This window comes from Danio rerio, chromosome 8 (assembly GCF_049306965.1).
Source record: "Danio rerio strain Tuebingen ecotype United States chromosome 8, GRCz12tu, whole genome shotgun sequence".
NCBI lineage: Eukaryota > Metazoa > Chordata > Actinopteri > Cypriniformes > Danionidae > Danio > Danio rerio.
Genome location: NC_133183.1, coordinates 60,287,501 through 60,304,676, shown reverse-complemented (window position 1 = coordinate 60,304,676; position 17,176 = coordinate 60,287,501). Strand labels below are relative to the sequence as shown.

Here is a 17,176-nt window from a genome sequence, read left to right as displayed (position 1 = left end):
TCTATACAGCTTAAAGTGACATTTAAAGGCTTAACTAGGTTAATTAGGTTAACTAGGCAGGTTAGGGTAATTAGGCAAGTTATTGAATAGCGATGTTTTTTTCTGTAGATTATCGGAAAAAAAATTAGCTTAAAGGGGCTAATAATTTTGTCCCAAAAATGGTTTTAAAAAAAATTAAAAACTGCTTTTATTCTAGCCAAAATAAAACAAATAAGACTTTCTCCAGAAGACAAAATATTATCAGACATACTGTGAAAATTTCCTTGCTCTGTTAAACATCATTTGGGAAATATTTAAAAAAGAAAAAAAAATCAAAAGGGGGTTAATAATTCTGACTTCAACTGTAGCTAAATAAAAAAAACAACAACTGCAAATTAACTAATGAAAAATGAAGGCCTAAACATCGCCAGCAAATTCTTTTTATTTTATTTTAGTCATTCTTGTTGCCTACAATAAACCAGGTAAACAAATTTTAAATGTAAGTTGAGGTGATCGCAAGTTCACAACTGTGAGGTGATGTGCTGTGAGGTAATGTGCTCTACCGGCAGGATAATCTATTTTGCTGTTTTTCATATGCGCACGTTTAATATTTGAGGTAATAACATTGCCATGATGGTCAAAGAAATCAAAACATTATTTTCACCCCAACGCAATTTAATCGGGCACTGAAGGCTAATAACTTAATTCTTATATTTGCTTTTTGAAGCCTATGACTTCTCACCATGTATCTTTTCTACAGCATACAGTATAGTGTAAGAGCATGTCTATTACCAGAAAAACTAAATTAAAATTACATTTTAATTGAACACATCACATCACATACAGTAAGCTACGCCTACAGAACAGTCTGTTTGGCATTGTAAAAAGCTGAATATCTGTGGTTAAAGTGCCACCCAGCGGTCAAATGCTGCTGGCGCATCAATTACCACCGTCGCCGAGGCATGAAGGACGGCAAAAGGAACACATTGAAGTAGTAACAGTATTGAGTATTGGTTTTCAGTTTTCAAACAATTATTATGTTTTTATTACTAATGTGTTTACACAAGGTGGTTCATTCCGGCGTGGCGACCCCGGTTTAATAAGCCAAGAAAATGAACAAATGAATGTTGACACAAAAGCTCATATCATCTGTGCAAACACTAAACTTTGCTGTGGTCGACACTGGATGTGTTTTGTTTAGTCTGCTAAACTAGAATTACTAAAACTTTATGTATATATAGAGATAACGGGACGTTGGATATTGGAGGGGTGTCGCGGATGTAACTTAAGAGCCGGGGCAGGGTTTGGTTGTCACGAACGAAAGTGAAGAGGGTTGGGGAGTCGCGGAACAGATCGGTAAAATGTAGTATATATACACATATATCCGGCATAATTGTTTTTTCAGTGTAACAAATCCATTGATGAAATAAACCTGAAATGTCCAGCAAATTTAAAAGTATAAATAAAAAAATAAATAAAAACTCTAAACTCTGATAACATTGGTTAAGTGGTGTAAATTTAATCAGGATCTAAAACTGCACGGTGAAAAAATCTTGCTGCTTTAATTTGTTAGATGAATCAAATGAGCTTTTCTAGTCATCTACATTAATCAAACTTACTAAAAATATTACGTTAAACTCTGTATAGCTAAATAATTTAGTTGAAACCTGGTTAACTTAAAATAAACTTGATTAAAATAAGTTAAATAACATTAAACAATATTTGTGGTATACATTTTACAGAGTATAGATGTATAAATGATCAAATAAAACAAATTACAGTGTAACAAAACCATTACTGAAACTGAAACCAAAATATCCGACAAATTTTAAAGAATCAAAGTAAAAACAATGCTAAACTATAATAACCTTGGTTGAAAGGGTGTACATTTATTCAGGATCTGAGCGCATTTTGGTGATCAGACTCAGACTGTGAATTATCCCCTCAGCAAAATATGGTGTGTGTGCAGGTTTATTTGCGTACCTGTCAGCGCGACCAGGTGAGGCAGACAGAGACGGTTTGCGAGTACAATGAGTTCCATGGCATCCAGATCCGGCCGAGAGCAGAAGCGTCCCGTATAGAGATACTCCAGCACAGCACGCATGCAGCTCCGCGTAGTGTTGGGAAACAGCACCTGACAAAACATGAAGGGGGATCAAATCCCTCACTTCTAAAAGCAACATGCAAGACTGATTTCAGAGGAATCATCAAGCTGGGGAAAGACTGAACCCAATGTGTGTTAAAAAGTGAGCGGTAGGTGGAGGAGGCAGTGTTAATAAAAGATCAGTAGAAGTCAAAATGATCAGCCCTCCTGTGATTCTTTCCTGTGATTATTTCCCAAATGATGTTTAACAAAGCAAGGACATTTTCACAGCATGTCCTATATTATTTTTTTCTTATGGTGGAAAACTTATTTATTTAATTTTACTAGAATAAAATCAGTTTTTATATTTTTAAAAATCATTTTAAGGTCAATATTATAACCCCCTTTAAGCAATATATATATTTTTGATTGTCTACAGAACAAACCATCGTTATACAATGACTTGTCTAATTACCCTAGCTTGCCTAATAAATCAGAATTCAATAGTATGTAATCTGCATATTTTTTTCACACACCAGATTACTATGTGGGTCTGAAGCAGTTCAATTTTATTCAGATACATGGCAGAGTAAATGAAAATTGCTCTTTCAGCAACATTTGATCGTATCACCTGCTTTCATCCACCAGTCCAGCACTTTTCATGCAGGAAAAACAGGTTAAAGCAGATCCTTGAAGCTACCAGCACAGTCCTGTCTGCAGTCCTGACCTAAACCTGAATGAGAATCCCTGGCCACAAAGATAAAGCTAAGAAACCTACTACCTTTTATGTTTATTTATTTTATTTTGTATATATATATATATATATATATATATATATATATATATATATATATATATATATATATATATATATATATATATATATATATATATATATATATATATATATATATATATATATATACACACACACACAATATATATACATATATATATATATATATATATATATATATATATATATATATATATATATATATATATATATATATATATATATATACAATATATATACAATATATATACAATACATATAGTGATATTATTTATCTATGAGAAATATGAGCTGAAGGTGGAGGATTTTTATAACAAATTATGTACAGTCATACTACTTTTGTTTTATTGTGATAATATTTATTATTTTTATGATTTCACAGCAAAGAAGATTTTTATTTGATTTTTATACCAAATTATGTACAGCTACACTATAATGTTTAGTTTTTTGTCATAATATTTATTATCTTTGTGATTTCACAGCAAAAAAAAAGACGTGAAATATGAGCAGAAGGTTGATTTTTACACTACATTATATACAGTTATACCATAATAGTTTTTTTTGCCTTAATATTAATTATTTTTTTATGATTTCATAGCCAAAAATATGTGAAATATGAGACTGAATGTGGATTTTTATACTCAATTATATACAGTTATACCATAATGTTGTTTTTTGTCATAAATTTATTATTTTTATTATTTCACAGCAAAAAAAAGGTGAAATATGAGCAGAAGGTGGATTTTTATACTAAATTATGTACAGTTATAGTGTAAGACCTTCACTTTATAATGAAAAACTGTCAATCAGACAAGAGAACACCAAGTAATTAGTTTGCAAAAAATTTTGTTTGTATGAAACAGAAGGCTTAATAGAGTTAAAAACGATTTGATTCACAGGTATAAATAGGATTTAAATAAAAAGAGGACTCAGATGTAAAGTCTGTATTTTAAAGCACGCCTCATTTTATTTAAAATACAGACCAGAATCAAGTGTTGTGTGTAAAGTTGAATGTGCAGTACCTCTTTTGTACAGCTCTCCACGAACGGTCCACCGAACATGGCTGCCATCCAATCACAGCTTGAGATGAGAAGCGGTTTATGGGCCATAATGGTGCCATCATCTAACTTGAACACCACATCTGCAGCACACAACAGAAGCCATTATTGTGTAGCTTTTCAAATCATTATTAGCAATCATGATATCCATATTATACAAACACTCTCTGATCAACCAGTATATAATTGAAGTCAAAATGATTAGTCCTTTTGTGAAGTCTCGTTTAAGAGACCAAGGAACATTTTACAGTATTTCCATTAATAATCTATTATAAGTCTTATTTCTTTTAGTTTGGCTGGAATTAAAGCAGTTTTTATGTCTTTTTAAACAATTTTAAGATCAATTTTCGTTAATCTGGCAACCTGCGCTTACCTGTGTTTTGGGCCAGGCTTGCAATACCTAGTTCAACCACTGGGTGTTAGACTTGCAGAGTGCACCTTTAAAACTATTGGGCTCCATTTAAACGATCTAGGTCCAAAGAGCAGGGGGCACAAGAGTATTAAGGACGTGTCAGAATCCACTTTTGCTATTTAAAGGATGAAAAAATTTGCTCTGCGCCGCAGCGTATGGTCTAACAGGGTTGTGCTTTTTCTCTTAATGAGTTATAGGTGTGTTTTAAGAATAAACCAATCAGAGTCTCATCTCACATTCCCCTAAAGAGTCAGTTGCACGAGGAGAGAATGAGCCTCCTCATTCTTTACTTTCACCTTCATTCTCTTTCGTGGATAAAGAAACGTGTTGTACGCAAAGACATCTATTAGCCGACATAATTAGTTTCAAGAGTTCCCCCTTGCCGATGATTGATTATAAAGTGTGTTTGGCATGCTGTCCCGGGAGAGAGCCCTGAGCTTGTGAGGTCTGAGCCAGTGACATTCTCGCTGTGAGGCATGGGCCTCCGTCGTGCCCTGATAAGGAGAGGGAAATAAGTAGGGGTGGAAGGGGGAATTCTTCAAAATGAAGATGGCTAAGGTAAGATGCTTTGATTATTTATAGTGACCTAGGGAACGTCTGATTGGTGGATTGGGCGTTAGCTAACGAGGATCAGCTGCTATCAATCATAAGCGCCTGCTCCTCTCGAAATTAGTTTATAAAGAAACTTCACTTAGTTTGTTAAGCACAAAGATTTGCTTCAAAACTATTTCTTGATTCAGTTTTAATTTCCACCAAACGAATAAATGAACGAAAATAACGAAGTGTGGTCAAAAAAACGGCGTTATATCCAAACACACATGCTATGCCCCATATGACCTACAACCTGACCGGTGGACAAATCTAAGCTTGTTTTTAATAAAACAAATATAAATATGCATATAATAAACACACTACAACTAATAATAACATTATACAAAAGCAAATTGTCATGAATAGAGGAATAGAAGACTGGTAAAGCCGATATTTCTGGTAAAAACGATATTTTGTGTCTGCCCGTTTTGTTTACTTGCGGGAGTTACTTGCGGCATTTTCTCGCTTGTGAATTCTAACTAATTAATAAGCAGTTTAGGAACCATGTTCAACAACATCTGGCCAATGAGTGATGTGGAATTTGTCAAATGACTGTATTTTGGTTCATTTCAACTGGTTCGGACCAAAGCCAGCAGTGTGGTGTGAAAACGACCCAAAGACGGCAGAAAATGCAACAATGTATCATTTATTGCGCTTGGTCCGGACCAAATGAAGCGAACTACAGATGTGAAAGCACCCTTAAACAGAGTGGTGGAAAACAGAAAATTAGTGTTGCGATAGTCTGAAAATCACAACACGTCACAGAAACACGTCTTGCGCCTTATTGCGCCGGGTGTATGATAGTGTCCATCATGTTTAGAAATGTCTTTAAAAAAATCTCTATATATTTACAAAACAACACTTGGAAAATATTTTTAAAATAATCACAATTTTACAGAAGGCTAATAATTTTGGCTTCAACTGTATATATTGATAACCTACTGTATTATATTTACTGTAGTATTAGCAAAACAAAAGGAAAACGTTTCTGAAACAAACACAACTAAAGCTACCACTATATCTACGATGATATAGTTTAATCTGAATAACAAGACTTTTCCCAGAGATGAGTTACGGCTGGAAGGGCATCCGCTGCATAAAAACTTGCTGGATGAGTTGGCGGTTCATTCCGCTGTGGCGACCCTGGATTAATAAAGGGACTAAGCCGACAAGAAAATGAATGAATGAATGAATGAAAAATAAGACTGTATTTTTCATTTTTTTGTGACTGGCTTAATATTATGTTCCACTAAAGCTCAATTATAGTGCTTCACTTGAGTATAAATAAATAGAAATGCTTTGTGTTTATGTTAGGAGAGGGAAAAGCTAGGTCAGCATTACAAGACAGCTTGAAGTCCTTTAAACCCTGAGAGTGTTGAAAAGCCAAAACAGCACTGATTATGAAACCGAAAGCCAGCTGACAAAATAGGTGGGCTTGTTTTTCTCTATGGGGGTGAATAATTGAGCTGAAGTAACGGGGAAAGTAGCTTGAAGGGAAATTCTGGTTGAGGCCATATTAAAATTTGCTTTGGTCATGCTAAGTGATGTTCTGCTAAAATGAACACTGCGCACATGATGTATGTAGATACCAAAAGGGGAAAAAGTAGCTTTTTAATATACAGCTGACAGTATTTGTGGTGATATTGATGACATTTGCAAAAAAAGGCAAAGAGACCACAAAACTAGTCAACAGCTATGTTTCCATTCGTACCATTGTTTTATGCGCATATTTGGATATTATCAATTGTAAAAATGCGCATAAACAAACATATCCACACAACTGAGTAGAATAAACTTTTTATCCAATATGAAAAAGATGTGTATAAACTATAATAATAAATTACATTTACCGAATAAATCCTGCATGCATTAGAAAAGTCACCTGATTTCGCTTAACAGATACAATCCAGGCTCATTCTAAAAAAACGTATCTGTATATATATTTCTAAAGAGTGCCAAATACATCCCAGGAGCTACGTTTGTTTGCAGTTTTTGTTTTTTTTGCGAATCTCAAATTTCTCTCACGAGTGACATTCGCGCCTGCTGTTCCCACGTCAATCCACCAGAGGCCGTTGTCGACTTACTGACTGACCGATCGACTGACCGATAGACTGACACACCCTCCTCCTTCGCTAAACCCAACCAATAGTATTTTCAAAAGCACCGATTGACCAGCGCCCACCCACTTCCCTAAACCCAAACGACAATTTTAAAAAGCAATCCAGAAAAAGTAAAGATTTTTACCATGCTTTCAGATTTTACCACATTCTTTCCCTGTTATTTACTTGTTTATTTTATTTTTTTGGATTCTGTTTTGTCTTACCCAGTTTCTGGAACTGTTCCTCACCAGACTCGAACCCCATCGTCAAGGTCAACCCCTCTCTGTGTCTCAAGTCTGCTGACGTACATGGTGAGCTAACTGGACTAACTGGTAACAGCAGGAAAGTTATTTATAAGGAGGTAAGTGATCAGCTGGTAATTGTGAAAAGGAACGACGTCATACCATCATAGCGTTCGTTTCAAAAATGAAATACAGCCATATGTACATCTGAATACATAATTTGCAATCTCCAGAAATGTATATAAGGCTACGTTTTCAAAATGAAACTATGTTGAACAGATCATGTAATAACAAAAATAAGTGCTAAGGGACGACATTATTGGACAAACCAGTGGACCGACCATATTACAAAATACATGAGAAGTTGTTTTGATAATTTTAAAATGTGTTTGCCGAAGTCTGTCATGACAGTGGGTCATTATTATTACCTTCAGAACTACGTTGAGCATTCATTGAGCTTCATCTTCGTCTTCCAAGGTGCAAGTTATTTATTATATAAGAAAAAAGGCCCACAGTGGCTTCTCCTACCTCAGCAAATTCCGTTTTTTCTTTTTGATATTTGCCCCCAGTTTATTGGAAAGTGGCAAATTTGTTCTCTTTGACTTATTGGATGAAAATGTTGCTTTATTTGCTAATGTTTTATGCAATATTCCAGGTACCAGCATAAATCTAATGCACATCTTTGGGTGGAAACATGGCTTATGTCTAAATGCCAGTGCAGTCAGTGTAAGAAACAAATAAGTTACCAATGATAGCCACCATATAAAGGTCTACAGATTTTTAGAACTTGAAGAAATGTTCTTTGGTTATTTATTATAATTTTGCTAGTTAAATTGACCAACATTATGATTACTGTTATTTAAATGTCCCATTAGGCCAGGGGTCATCAAACTTGTTCCTGGAGGGCCGGTGTCCAGCAGATTTTAGCTCCAACCCTTATCAAACACACCTGAACCAGCTAATCAAGGTCTTACTAGGTATACTTGAAACACCCAGGCAGGTGTGTTGAGGCAAGTTGGAGCTAAACACTAAACAGGAGCAGGATTGGTGACCCCTGCAATAGGCTTTTGTGGGGCGGCACGAAGGCTAAGTGGTTAGCACTGTCGCCTCACAGCAAGAAGGTTGCTGGTTTGATTCCCAGGTGGGCCAGTTGGCATTTTTGTGTGGCGTTAGCATGTTCTCCCCGCGTTGGTGTGGGTTTCTTCCCCCACAGACCAGAGACATGCGGTGAAGGTGAACTGAATAAACTAAATTGGCAAAAGCTTGTGTTTGTGTATGAATGAGTATGTATGGGTGTTTCCCAGTACTTGGTTGGAAGGGCAATTGATTTACTATTTGGTTGAAATTGTTCTTTTGATTTGACTTTTTGGTCAATTTCAGCGAAATTACATTTACAGGGTTTTTCACGCTTCTTGAAAATACTTGTAAGTACTTAAATTTCAGGCAAATGGATTCAAGGCCTTGAAGCAATGTTTAAAACCTAACTTGTCCAACTTATTAACCCACTATTTGCTTGTTTGTATTACTAGACCAGGGGTCACCAATCTCGTTCCAGGAGGTCCGGTGCCCTGCAGGGTTTAGCTCCAACTTGCCTCAACGCACCTGCCTGGATGTTTCAATTATACCTAGTAAGACCTTGATTAGCTTGTCAGGTGTGTTTGCTTAGGGTTGGAGCTAAAATCTGCAGCACACCGGACCTCCAGGAACAAGTTTGGTGATCCCTGTACAAGACTATGCATAGTAAATACCAGTTCAACATACAATTCACATGCCTCTTACCAGAGAAGGTCCCTTTGGCCAGACATTCTTTCACCCGATTGGTTCTTCTCACATGAAAGGCCTTGGTGATTTCCTGATTCATGAATGCCTCATCGTTCAGAATGTTAGCCACCATCATGCGCAGGTCAAACACTTCCAGCAGCTCCGCGATGTGAGCCACCTGCATTAGCTCCTTTTCCCGCTCGTCCAGTTTACCTGTGTACAGGTACCGCAGCACTGATCGGAATGGACCAGGTTGCATTGAAGGGTCCATGTGCACAACAGTCATTTTTCTCGGATTGAAAGTCACAGGGTCATCAACCATTTCTTCTTGGATGCTAATGAAAGCGCGACTCAAGGCAGGAAGTAGACGACCACGACCATCACCTTTCAGAGTTCCATCACTAGTACATGCACGCAAGTTTGCTCTATCACCATCGTCACTGCTTTCACAAATGTCAAAACTAGCAGCGCGCATCAGCAAATCGCGGCCAGAAAGTGGGGGTCCTCTAGGTCGTTCGCGCTCACGTTCGGTCTCGTCAGTGCCTCGAGGTTCAGTCAAGAAGAGATCGTAGAACTTGGAAGAAGATGTGGCGAGGTAAATACGATGGGCGAAGATCCTCTGGCGTTCCTGGAGGACTAAGATCACATCTGCACAGAGAGGATCCTCCAAAAGGCGGCTTGGATGCTCTTCGATGTTACTTGGAGGAGCAGGAACTGTTATAATGGGTGGTGGGGGTTTAGGAGGAAGGAATGGGGCTTGCAGGAGGGGCCTTTGAACGTTTCGTAAATGTGACTTCCAGAACTGCAGATGACGGCGGGAGATGAGGGCTGCACGGATGGCATTGTCAAAAACGTCCTTAACTCCGAACTGAGCAACTATGCTGGTCTCGTAATAAGGGACGCCTAGTTCTTTAGCCACTTCACGGCCTTTCTCTGGTGCCAATATCTCATTGGATTTAATGGGTCTGAAACAGAAAACAACATTGTGTCAGGGTACTAGCGCACTAAAATTTAAATTTTATCATCGATTAACACCCTTGTGCTATTCTAAGTGTACGACTTACTTTCTTTAATAGCAAACTAAACCGCCTTTAGCAGACTCCAACAATGTCCAACACACAAGCCTAGAGGTTTTTAGTGCATAGAGTGAGTGACTCTGGCCATCATTCTACTTTCTTAAAGAGCAAGAATGCATCAAAATGAAAACTCTAAACCAAAACCAAAACTTCTGGATGCACTTGGCAGATCTTGAACAATCTTTTATTGAATAATATACATTTTTATAACTTAAAAAGTTTAAGCATAAGCAAATGGACTGGACCAAAATGTTAAGCTACTTTGAACTTTGATTGTGGTGAATGCTCTACTGCTCTTGCGATTTGTTCAATGCAGGGAAAAAATGGCCTTTGTGTAGTGAATTGGAATTGTTAGTAATAATGCGCAGTTTCTGCATCCTGTATGCGGTGTTGACAGCTAGAGGAAGAGTGAAACCAGCACGCCTGGCAATGTGGCACAGCATTACCCTTTCTTCAGATATTTTTCTCTTTTGGACGAAAATCGAAAATGCCATTATCATCCTATCATTTCTGCTATAAAACATGTGTGCACCAAGCATTTTGTACCTAGTACCTGCACCTTTTTTTGTACCACCTCAGGTTATGTTCCAAGTGAGTCAAACTGTTAGTAAAGCGTCCGAGATTGATTTGCTCTGATACGACCGAGGGAATCGTCACTACCAGCATCATTGGATATTCCACCATTGGAGATGTGCCATACTGTGCAGCGAAAATATGGGCTTAAAACATATGTGAACAAGCTAGTTAATAATAACAATAATTCTTTATATTTTTGGAAACTCAAAGTGCTTTACACATTTTTGGAGGAAATCTCTCCAAAAGGTCTTTAGAATTTGCTAGAAATCTACAGGCAGACCATTTAGATTTTTGCATAGGAAAGGAGGGCCAGTGCCGGTTCCATAAATGTGCTTTAAGAAATTTAACTTCTTTAACTTCTTTAAATAATTTAACTAAGCGGGAAAAATCCCTGAGGTAAGGGATTTTATTAAGAGTGTCACAACAAACTTCTCAACTCTCCCACTTGCCTAAGTGCCTTTTCTAAGCATTTAAGAGTAGTTTGTGGCAACATATGGCAATGGATGTCACGGTTTCTATAGTTACATAAATCGTAAGAAACCACGATCTGTGCCGTTTCCCTTGCCTTATCGAGTTGATCTCGACAATATGTTTGGAAGAACTATAAAACTGGGCTGGGATCATGGATAGCCTTTTGAAGCTGAACTGAAACGGCAATGTCATTTGGATGCATTCCTCCACAGACAGCTACAGTATCTAAATGCTCTGTATATAAGTTTGTTCATGAAATGGTTTTATTAAATTATTTATCTATTAAAGACTTTACAATCCTGCAATCTTTTATCTAAAACATTTTATTTGGTATTTCGGACCCTTAAATTTGTTAAGGGGAAATTGTTACTTAGGACTTTGTAGCAACAGTTAAGGGAGCACTTAGACCATTAAGGGGAAATATGTAAAGGCAGCCCTAAATTCCTTAAAGTTGACCCTTTGGTTTTTGTTCTTGCAACCCAAGATTTACTGAGAGTACCCTTAACCTTCAAAGTAAGGGATTTCAAACTAAGGAAATTTTCCCAGCTCTGTTCTACTAGATCCAAAAGTTGCAAATGCTGGCTGGAAAGATAGTATAAAACAGTATAAAATAGTACAAGATTATTCTATACAACTAAAATGCAATCAGTATTGTTGAATAAGGAAACTGAAATGCAAGTCAATTTTTACTGAAAAATCTTTACCAAAGTTCAGAGTTCACCAAACTTGAACTTTGTAAGGCAGCGAAACGCAAAACTTTTCTCATGAGCTTGCGTTTCCGCTCTGGCACATTCGTATGCGTATGAATGAAAGTCAATGAGGCCAAAGAGCAGTCTGACCATGCCAACCCGAAAGCTATAGGCAGATGAGTTTAATCAGGCTTTGAGTTAAACAGTGCAGAAAAATTGGATCTCAAGGGTTCAGAGTTGCCCAGCTCTGTGCTATACTGCAGAATTGACAGGGTCAAAGCAGGGCCATTTTCATGCGCATTTTGACAGTAAAACCAGTTCAGAAAACAGTTCAGATCAGGGGGTGTCCAGGCTCGGTCCGGGAGAGCCAGTGTTTTGCTGAATTTAGCTCCAACTTTCTTCAACACACCTGCCAGGAGGTTTCCAGTATATCTAGTCCCTGCTGAAAAATCCAGCTTAAACCAGCCTAGGCTAGTTGGCTGGTTTTAGCTGGTTGACCAGCCTGGTTTTAGAGGGGTTTTGGGGACTTCCCAAATTTCCAGCCTGGTCTTAGCTGGTCAGGCTGGAAAATAACCAGCTTAATCCAGCTAAAACCAGCTTGACCAGCCTGGTTTAAGCTGGACATAGCTGGTTTTGACTGGGCTCCCAGCCTGGCTATGCTGGTCAAGCTGGTTTTAGCTGGTCATCTTCCAGCCTGCCTAGCTAAGACCAGGCTGGAATAGGCTGAAAACCAGCCTGGAAATGGCCAAAAACCCTTTAAAACTAGCCTGGTCAAACAGCTTAAACCAGCCAACCAGCCTAGGTTGTTTGAGCAGGATTTTTCAGTAGGGGTAAGAGCTTGATTAGCTTGTTTGTTTGATTAGGTGTGTTTGATCAGGGTTGAATCTCTCAAATAGACCATCCCTCCAGGACTAAGTTTGGACATCCCCGTTTTAGATGGAGCAGAGTTTACTACACAGACTCATAGTACACTGATAATCTAGGCTAAAAAATGGTTTAAACTCGAATTCGGTTTAATCGGTCAACATCGAGACAAGCTTTCTGCGATAATGCCTCTCAGTTCGTCACTTCTCAATGAACTACTGCTGTAGTACATGTCACATGTGAAATTACAACATATAATAACATGATTTAGCACAAACTCACCTCTAAACTATAATGGAGTGTTTGAAATGGATCATTCTGAGAGATGATTCCACAGTTATGTGTTTATTAGTGATACTGAATCAAAGAAAGTAGTTAAAGCTTCTGTTTATTAAGCAATCCAGAGGGATTTTCTGGGTTTCTTCATGTATATTTGGACAGTTTCATGGGTTTCTACAAGAGTGCCCTCTGTCCTTCAGAGGAGATTTACTACAAATCACACTGTGCTTCCTTGAGAAGATGCGCACAACATTCACAGAATAATTGCACAGTCCTGGGTCAAAAGTTTACAACCAGGCTGTCTAGTCCTGTCTGGCTGCAGTCCTGGTTAAACCAACCTAAAGCTAGTAAAGGTGTTCAGGATCATATGAATAGCTCAATCCCAAATTGTCTACTTTCAGTTCTGGACACTTATAATGGCCGCCATATGTATAGAGCAGGGGTCACAAATCTTGGTCCTGGAGGGCCGGTTTCCCTGCAGGGTTTAGCTCCAACTTGCCTCAACACACCTGCCTGGATGTTTCAAGCATACCTAGTAAGACCTTGATTAGCTTGTTCGGGTGTTTAAGTAGGGTTGGAGCTAAAATCTGCAGGACACCGGCCCTCCAGGAACAAGTTTGGTGACCCCTGGTATAAAGAGTCCCATTCATCATTTTAGCTTCCAGAACTGATGCTTATGACCACCACCTTTGCAGCCCCTATATACTCTCAATGCACACTTCAGCAAGCTTCTGCCCTGTAGTAAAAGTGGCATTACTGTAGATTACGAAAGTGTGGACTCAAGCAATACCTCAAGGGTTCAAGATGAGACTTGGCCAAATTTGTCAGACAGATGTGTTTAAGCTATACTCTGCAGAAGTCTAGCTCTGAAAGCAGAATTAGACACCACTGATTTACAACATACATCTTAAAGTTGCAGTTACCATGGTATTTTACCTGGCCAGTGGGCGGCGAGCTCTGTTCACTGCCTCCAAGTCGGCGTAGCGCAGGTCAAGCTGGCAGCCCACCAAGATAACAGGAGCTCTGGGACAGAAATGCTTGATCTCGGGATACCACATCGTCCTTACATGGTGGAGTGAGTTTGGGTTTGCAATGGAGAAACACAACACCACCACATCAGACCTGTTAACAAACAAAGACAACTCAGTAATGTATAAAGAAAAAATTTGATTGCTGAGTCAACTTTTACATCAACAGGACAAGGACAAGCTTACAGCTCCGCAGAACTTTACATTTGTGGGAATTTTGCATACCATACTGGTTATTGGAGGTACTCTACTGCTTAGTCTAGTATTTACATATTCACAAAATCTGTGACATGAAACAATAAGAAGAAAAGAAAACATTAAAACTGAAGAACAATAAACAATGTCCTAAGTAATTTTTAAGGGGTATCAATATATATCTGTAATACTTTAGTATAAGGACCAACTCTCACTATTAATGAGCAGCTTATTACTTGCCTGTCATAGATATATACACTAGATATCGCATAGGGACCCTGAGCATGCGTCAATAGCGCCGCCACATTGGTACAGTGCTCCCAGGACAAATGTCATTCAACCGCACTAGTCAAGACAGTGTTATTACGTGTAGAGGCGGGACTTCAGCGATGTCTGCGGGTGTAGTAATGAGCAAACAAAGAAAACAAAGCACAAAGGCAGAACATTTCATAGGTAAGATTAAGTTTTTTACGTTTTTGTATGTTCTGAACTTTTGTGCTAAACAGGTAACGTTATTGAGGATAATACAGTCACTTACTGCATTCACCATACGGCAAAGCAGCTCCAACTCGCACTAAACACTCGGCTTATGCTAGTTTTGTTGAAAAAAATCAGAAAACAATGCCAAAGAAATATGACAACGAGATGCTTCGGTGCCAGAAACTTGTATTATTGTCGGCTAGTGAACGAGTCGTTCATAACAGAAATTCATTCACAAACGAATCACTCCCTCCGTCAGTATGAGAAGTGAAAGCAGGAGAGGAGCTGTGTTTCAGGACATGATTAGATCAAATTTAACAGGGAGGGTGGATAGTCCATTTCTGTACACACAAACACAAGCTTTTTGTCAGGAATGCCCGTGCGGTCACTGATCCATCAATGTAGAAAAGTGATGTAAAATTATAATTTTCGTAATTAGAAAAAATAAATTGCACACTATCATCCAGGAAAACTCCCGATCATAGATATATGTGTATATGTGTATATCTCTGGCTTTGGATGGCCACAGTCCTCCACTGTACCTTGGTCCCGCATTCATTTCAAAGGAGCGCTACCATGTTTCAAAATGGCGGCTCTATTGACGCATTCCTTCTAATAGACAACAATAGGGTAGGCGACATCTAATGTATATATCTATGCTTGCCTATAAGCATAATATTGGCTGTATATTAGTAATCAATAAGTGCATATTCTGCATGATCTTATTCTGCATCCTAATTAATTCTAACCCTAAATACTATCTCAATAACTATTAATTAGCAGCAATAAGACTGGTTACTCACTGAAGCAAAGCAGGGCTGAGTACCTGGATGGGAGACCACATGGGAAAACTAGGCTGCTTTTGGAAGTGGTGTCAGTGAGGCCAGCAGGGGGCGCTCAACATGTGGTTTGTGTGAGTTCTAATGCCCCAGTTAAGTGAAGAGGACACCGTACTGTTAGTGGGCGCCGTCTTTCGGATGAGACGTTACACCGAGGTCCTGACTTTCTGTGGTCATTAAAATCCCATGGCACTTCTTGTAAAGAATAGGGGTGGAAGCCGGGTTTCCTAGCCGAATTCCCTCTATTGGCTCTTACCCATCATGGCCTCCCAATCATCCCTATCCACCAAATTGGCTGTATCACCATCTCTCCACTCCACCTATAGCATCTATAGTCCATATTCTGCATGATCTTATTCTGCGTCCCCAATCATAAACCCAACTCCTATCTCAATAACTATTAATGAGATTCTGAGTTTTTAAAGCTATAACTCACCTGTTAATAGCAAGAATTGTAACCTCAAATAAAGTGTGACAAATATATTTGATCTAGCATGAAGTAGAGTAATAATAATCCATGTTGACCTGCCGTACGCAAATCTGCGGTCCTTGTGATGGTCCCCAAAGGTGTCCCAGAGACGTAAAGACACACTGACATCATCCACCACATCCCTGGATCTTTCCAGAACCTGTCCGGAGAGACACACCTATCACATGCATGGAGATTTACCCCTAAACTGCGTCCAGCACATTTTCAATCAGATTATTGATTCATCACATGCCTTTTCATCAACTTTTCTTTTATATAAGATCTCTGAATGAACAAGAAAATGATATCAGACACTCCTCACCTCCTGGCAGACTCTGTACTGATCTATTGCCCAGACTGTGGGCACATGTGTGGCAAGTAGTTGGTACTGTGTAAGAGTTGCATTGCAGGCCCGGGCGCAGATTAACCGCGTCTTTCCAACTGCATTGTCCCCAACCACCACACACTTGATAGTCTCGACATTTGGCCTCTCATAGTCCATGTCAGAATCCATAAAACGGTGCCTTTTACACAAAAACACAAAAAAACTTTAGTTGATGCAAATAAATGAGTCAACTTAGCAATTTAATACACCAACATAGGCTCATTCTGAAAAAGTAGCCCTGTATACATTTCTGGAGATCGCGAATTATGTAGCCAAAGCTACGTATGGCTGAATGTCATCAATAAAGCAAGCGTTATGGGGCGGTATGACGCCATTCCTTTTTTCACTTACCAGCTAGCTGCTTACCTCCATATAGACGTTTTTCGACTGTTACCAGTTTGTCCGGTAGCTCGACATGTATGTCGGAGGACTTGAGATGCAGAGCGGAGTTGACCGAGACAACAGGGTTTGAGTCTGGCGAGGAATCATTCCAGAAAGCAAGTAAAACAAAAGCTAAATAATAAAATAAAGAAGTAAATAACATGGTAAAAATGTTGCAAAATCTGATAGCATGGTAAAAATCAAGGGGCTTTACTTTTATTGGATTTGGTTGGACAACACTATCGGTTGGGTTTAGGGAAGGAGGAGGGTGGGGGAATCGGTTGGTCGGTTAGTCAGTCAGTCAGTCAGTCAGTCAAACAGTCAGTCGACAGCAGCCTCATGGTAGATTTACACAAGAAGAGCAGGTGCGAATGGCTCGGGAGATCAATTTGAGATGTGAAAAAGCGTACACAGCGACCTCTG

General features: G+C 38.6%; 1 protein-coding gene across 13 annotated transcripts in view; it reads right to left on the bottom strand.

The window, feature by feature from the left end:
• rhobtb2a (Rho related BTB domain containing 2a) overlaps positions 1 to 17,176 on the bottom strand; it is a 290,373-nt gene that overhangs the window by 4,282 nt on the left and 268,915 nt on the right. For 6 of the 13 annotated variants that reach the window (XM_073911225.1, XM_073911226.1, XM_073911223.1 and 3 more), the window contains 6 exons: positions 16,310 to 16,511; positions 16,044 to 16,147; positions 13,913 to 14,098; positions 9,040 to 9,986; positions 3,881 to 3,999; positions 1,963 to 2,113 (listed from right to left, as the gene is read on the bottom strand). In XM_073911225.1, coding sequence (XP_073767326.1) covers positions 1,963 to 2,113; positions 3,881 to 3,999; positions 9,040 to 9,986; positions 13,913 to 14,098; positions 16,044 to 16,147; positions 16,310 to 16,511 — 1,709 coding nt within the window. Of the gene's footprint in view, positions 1 to 1,962; positions 2,114 to 3,880; positions 4,000 to 9,039; positions 9,987 to 13,912; positions 14,099 to 16,043; positions 16,166 to 16,309; positions 16,512 to 16,738; positions 16,886 to 17,176 lie in introns of all 13 variants that reach the window. The other 7 variants (XM_073911220.1, XM_073911227.1, XM_073911229.1 and 4 more) reach the window with 6 other exon arrangements.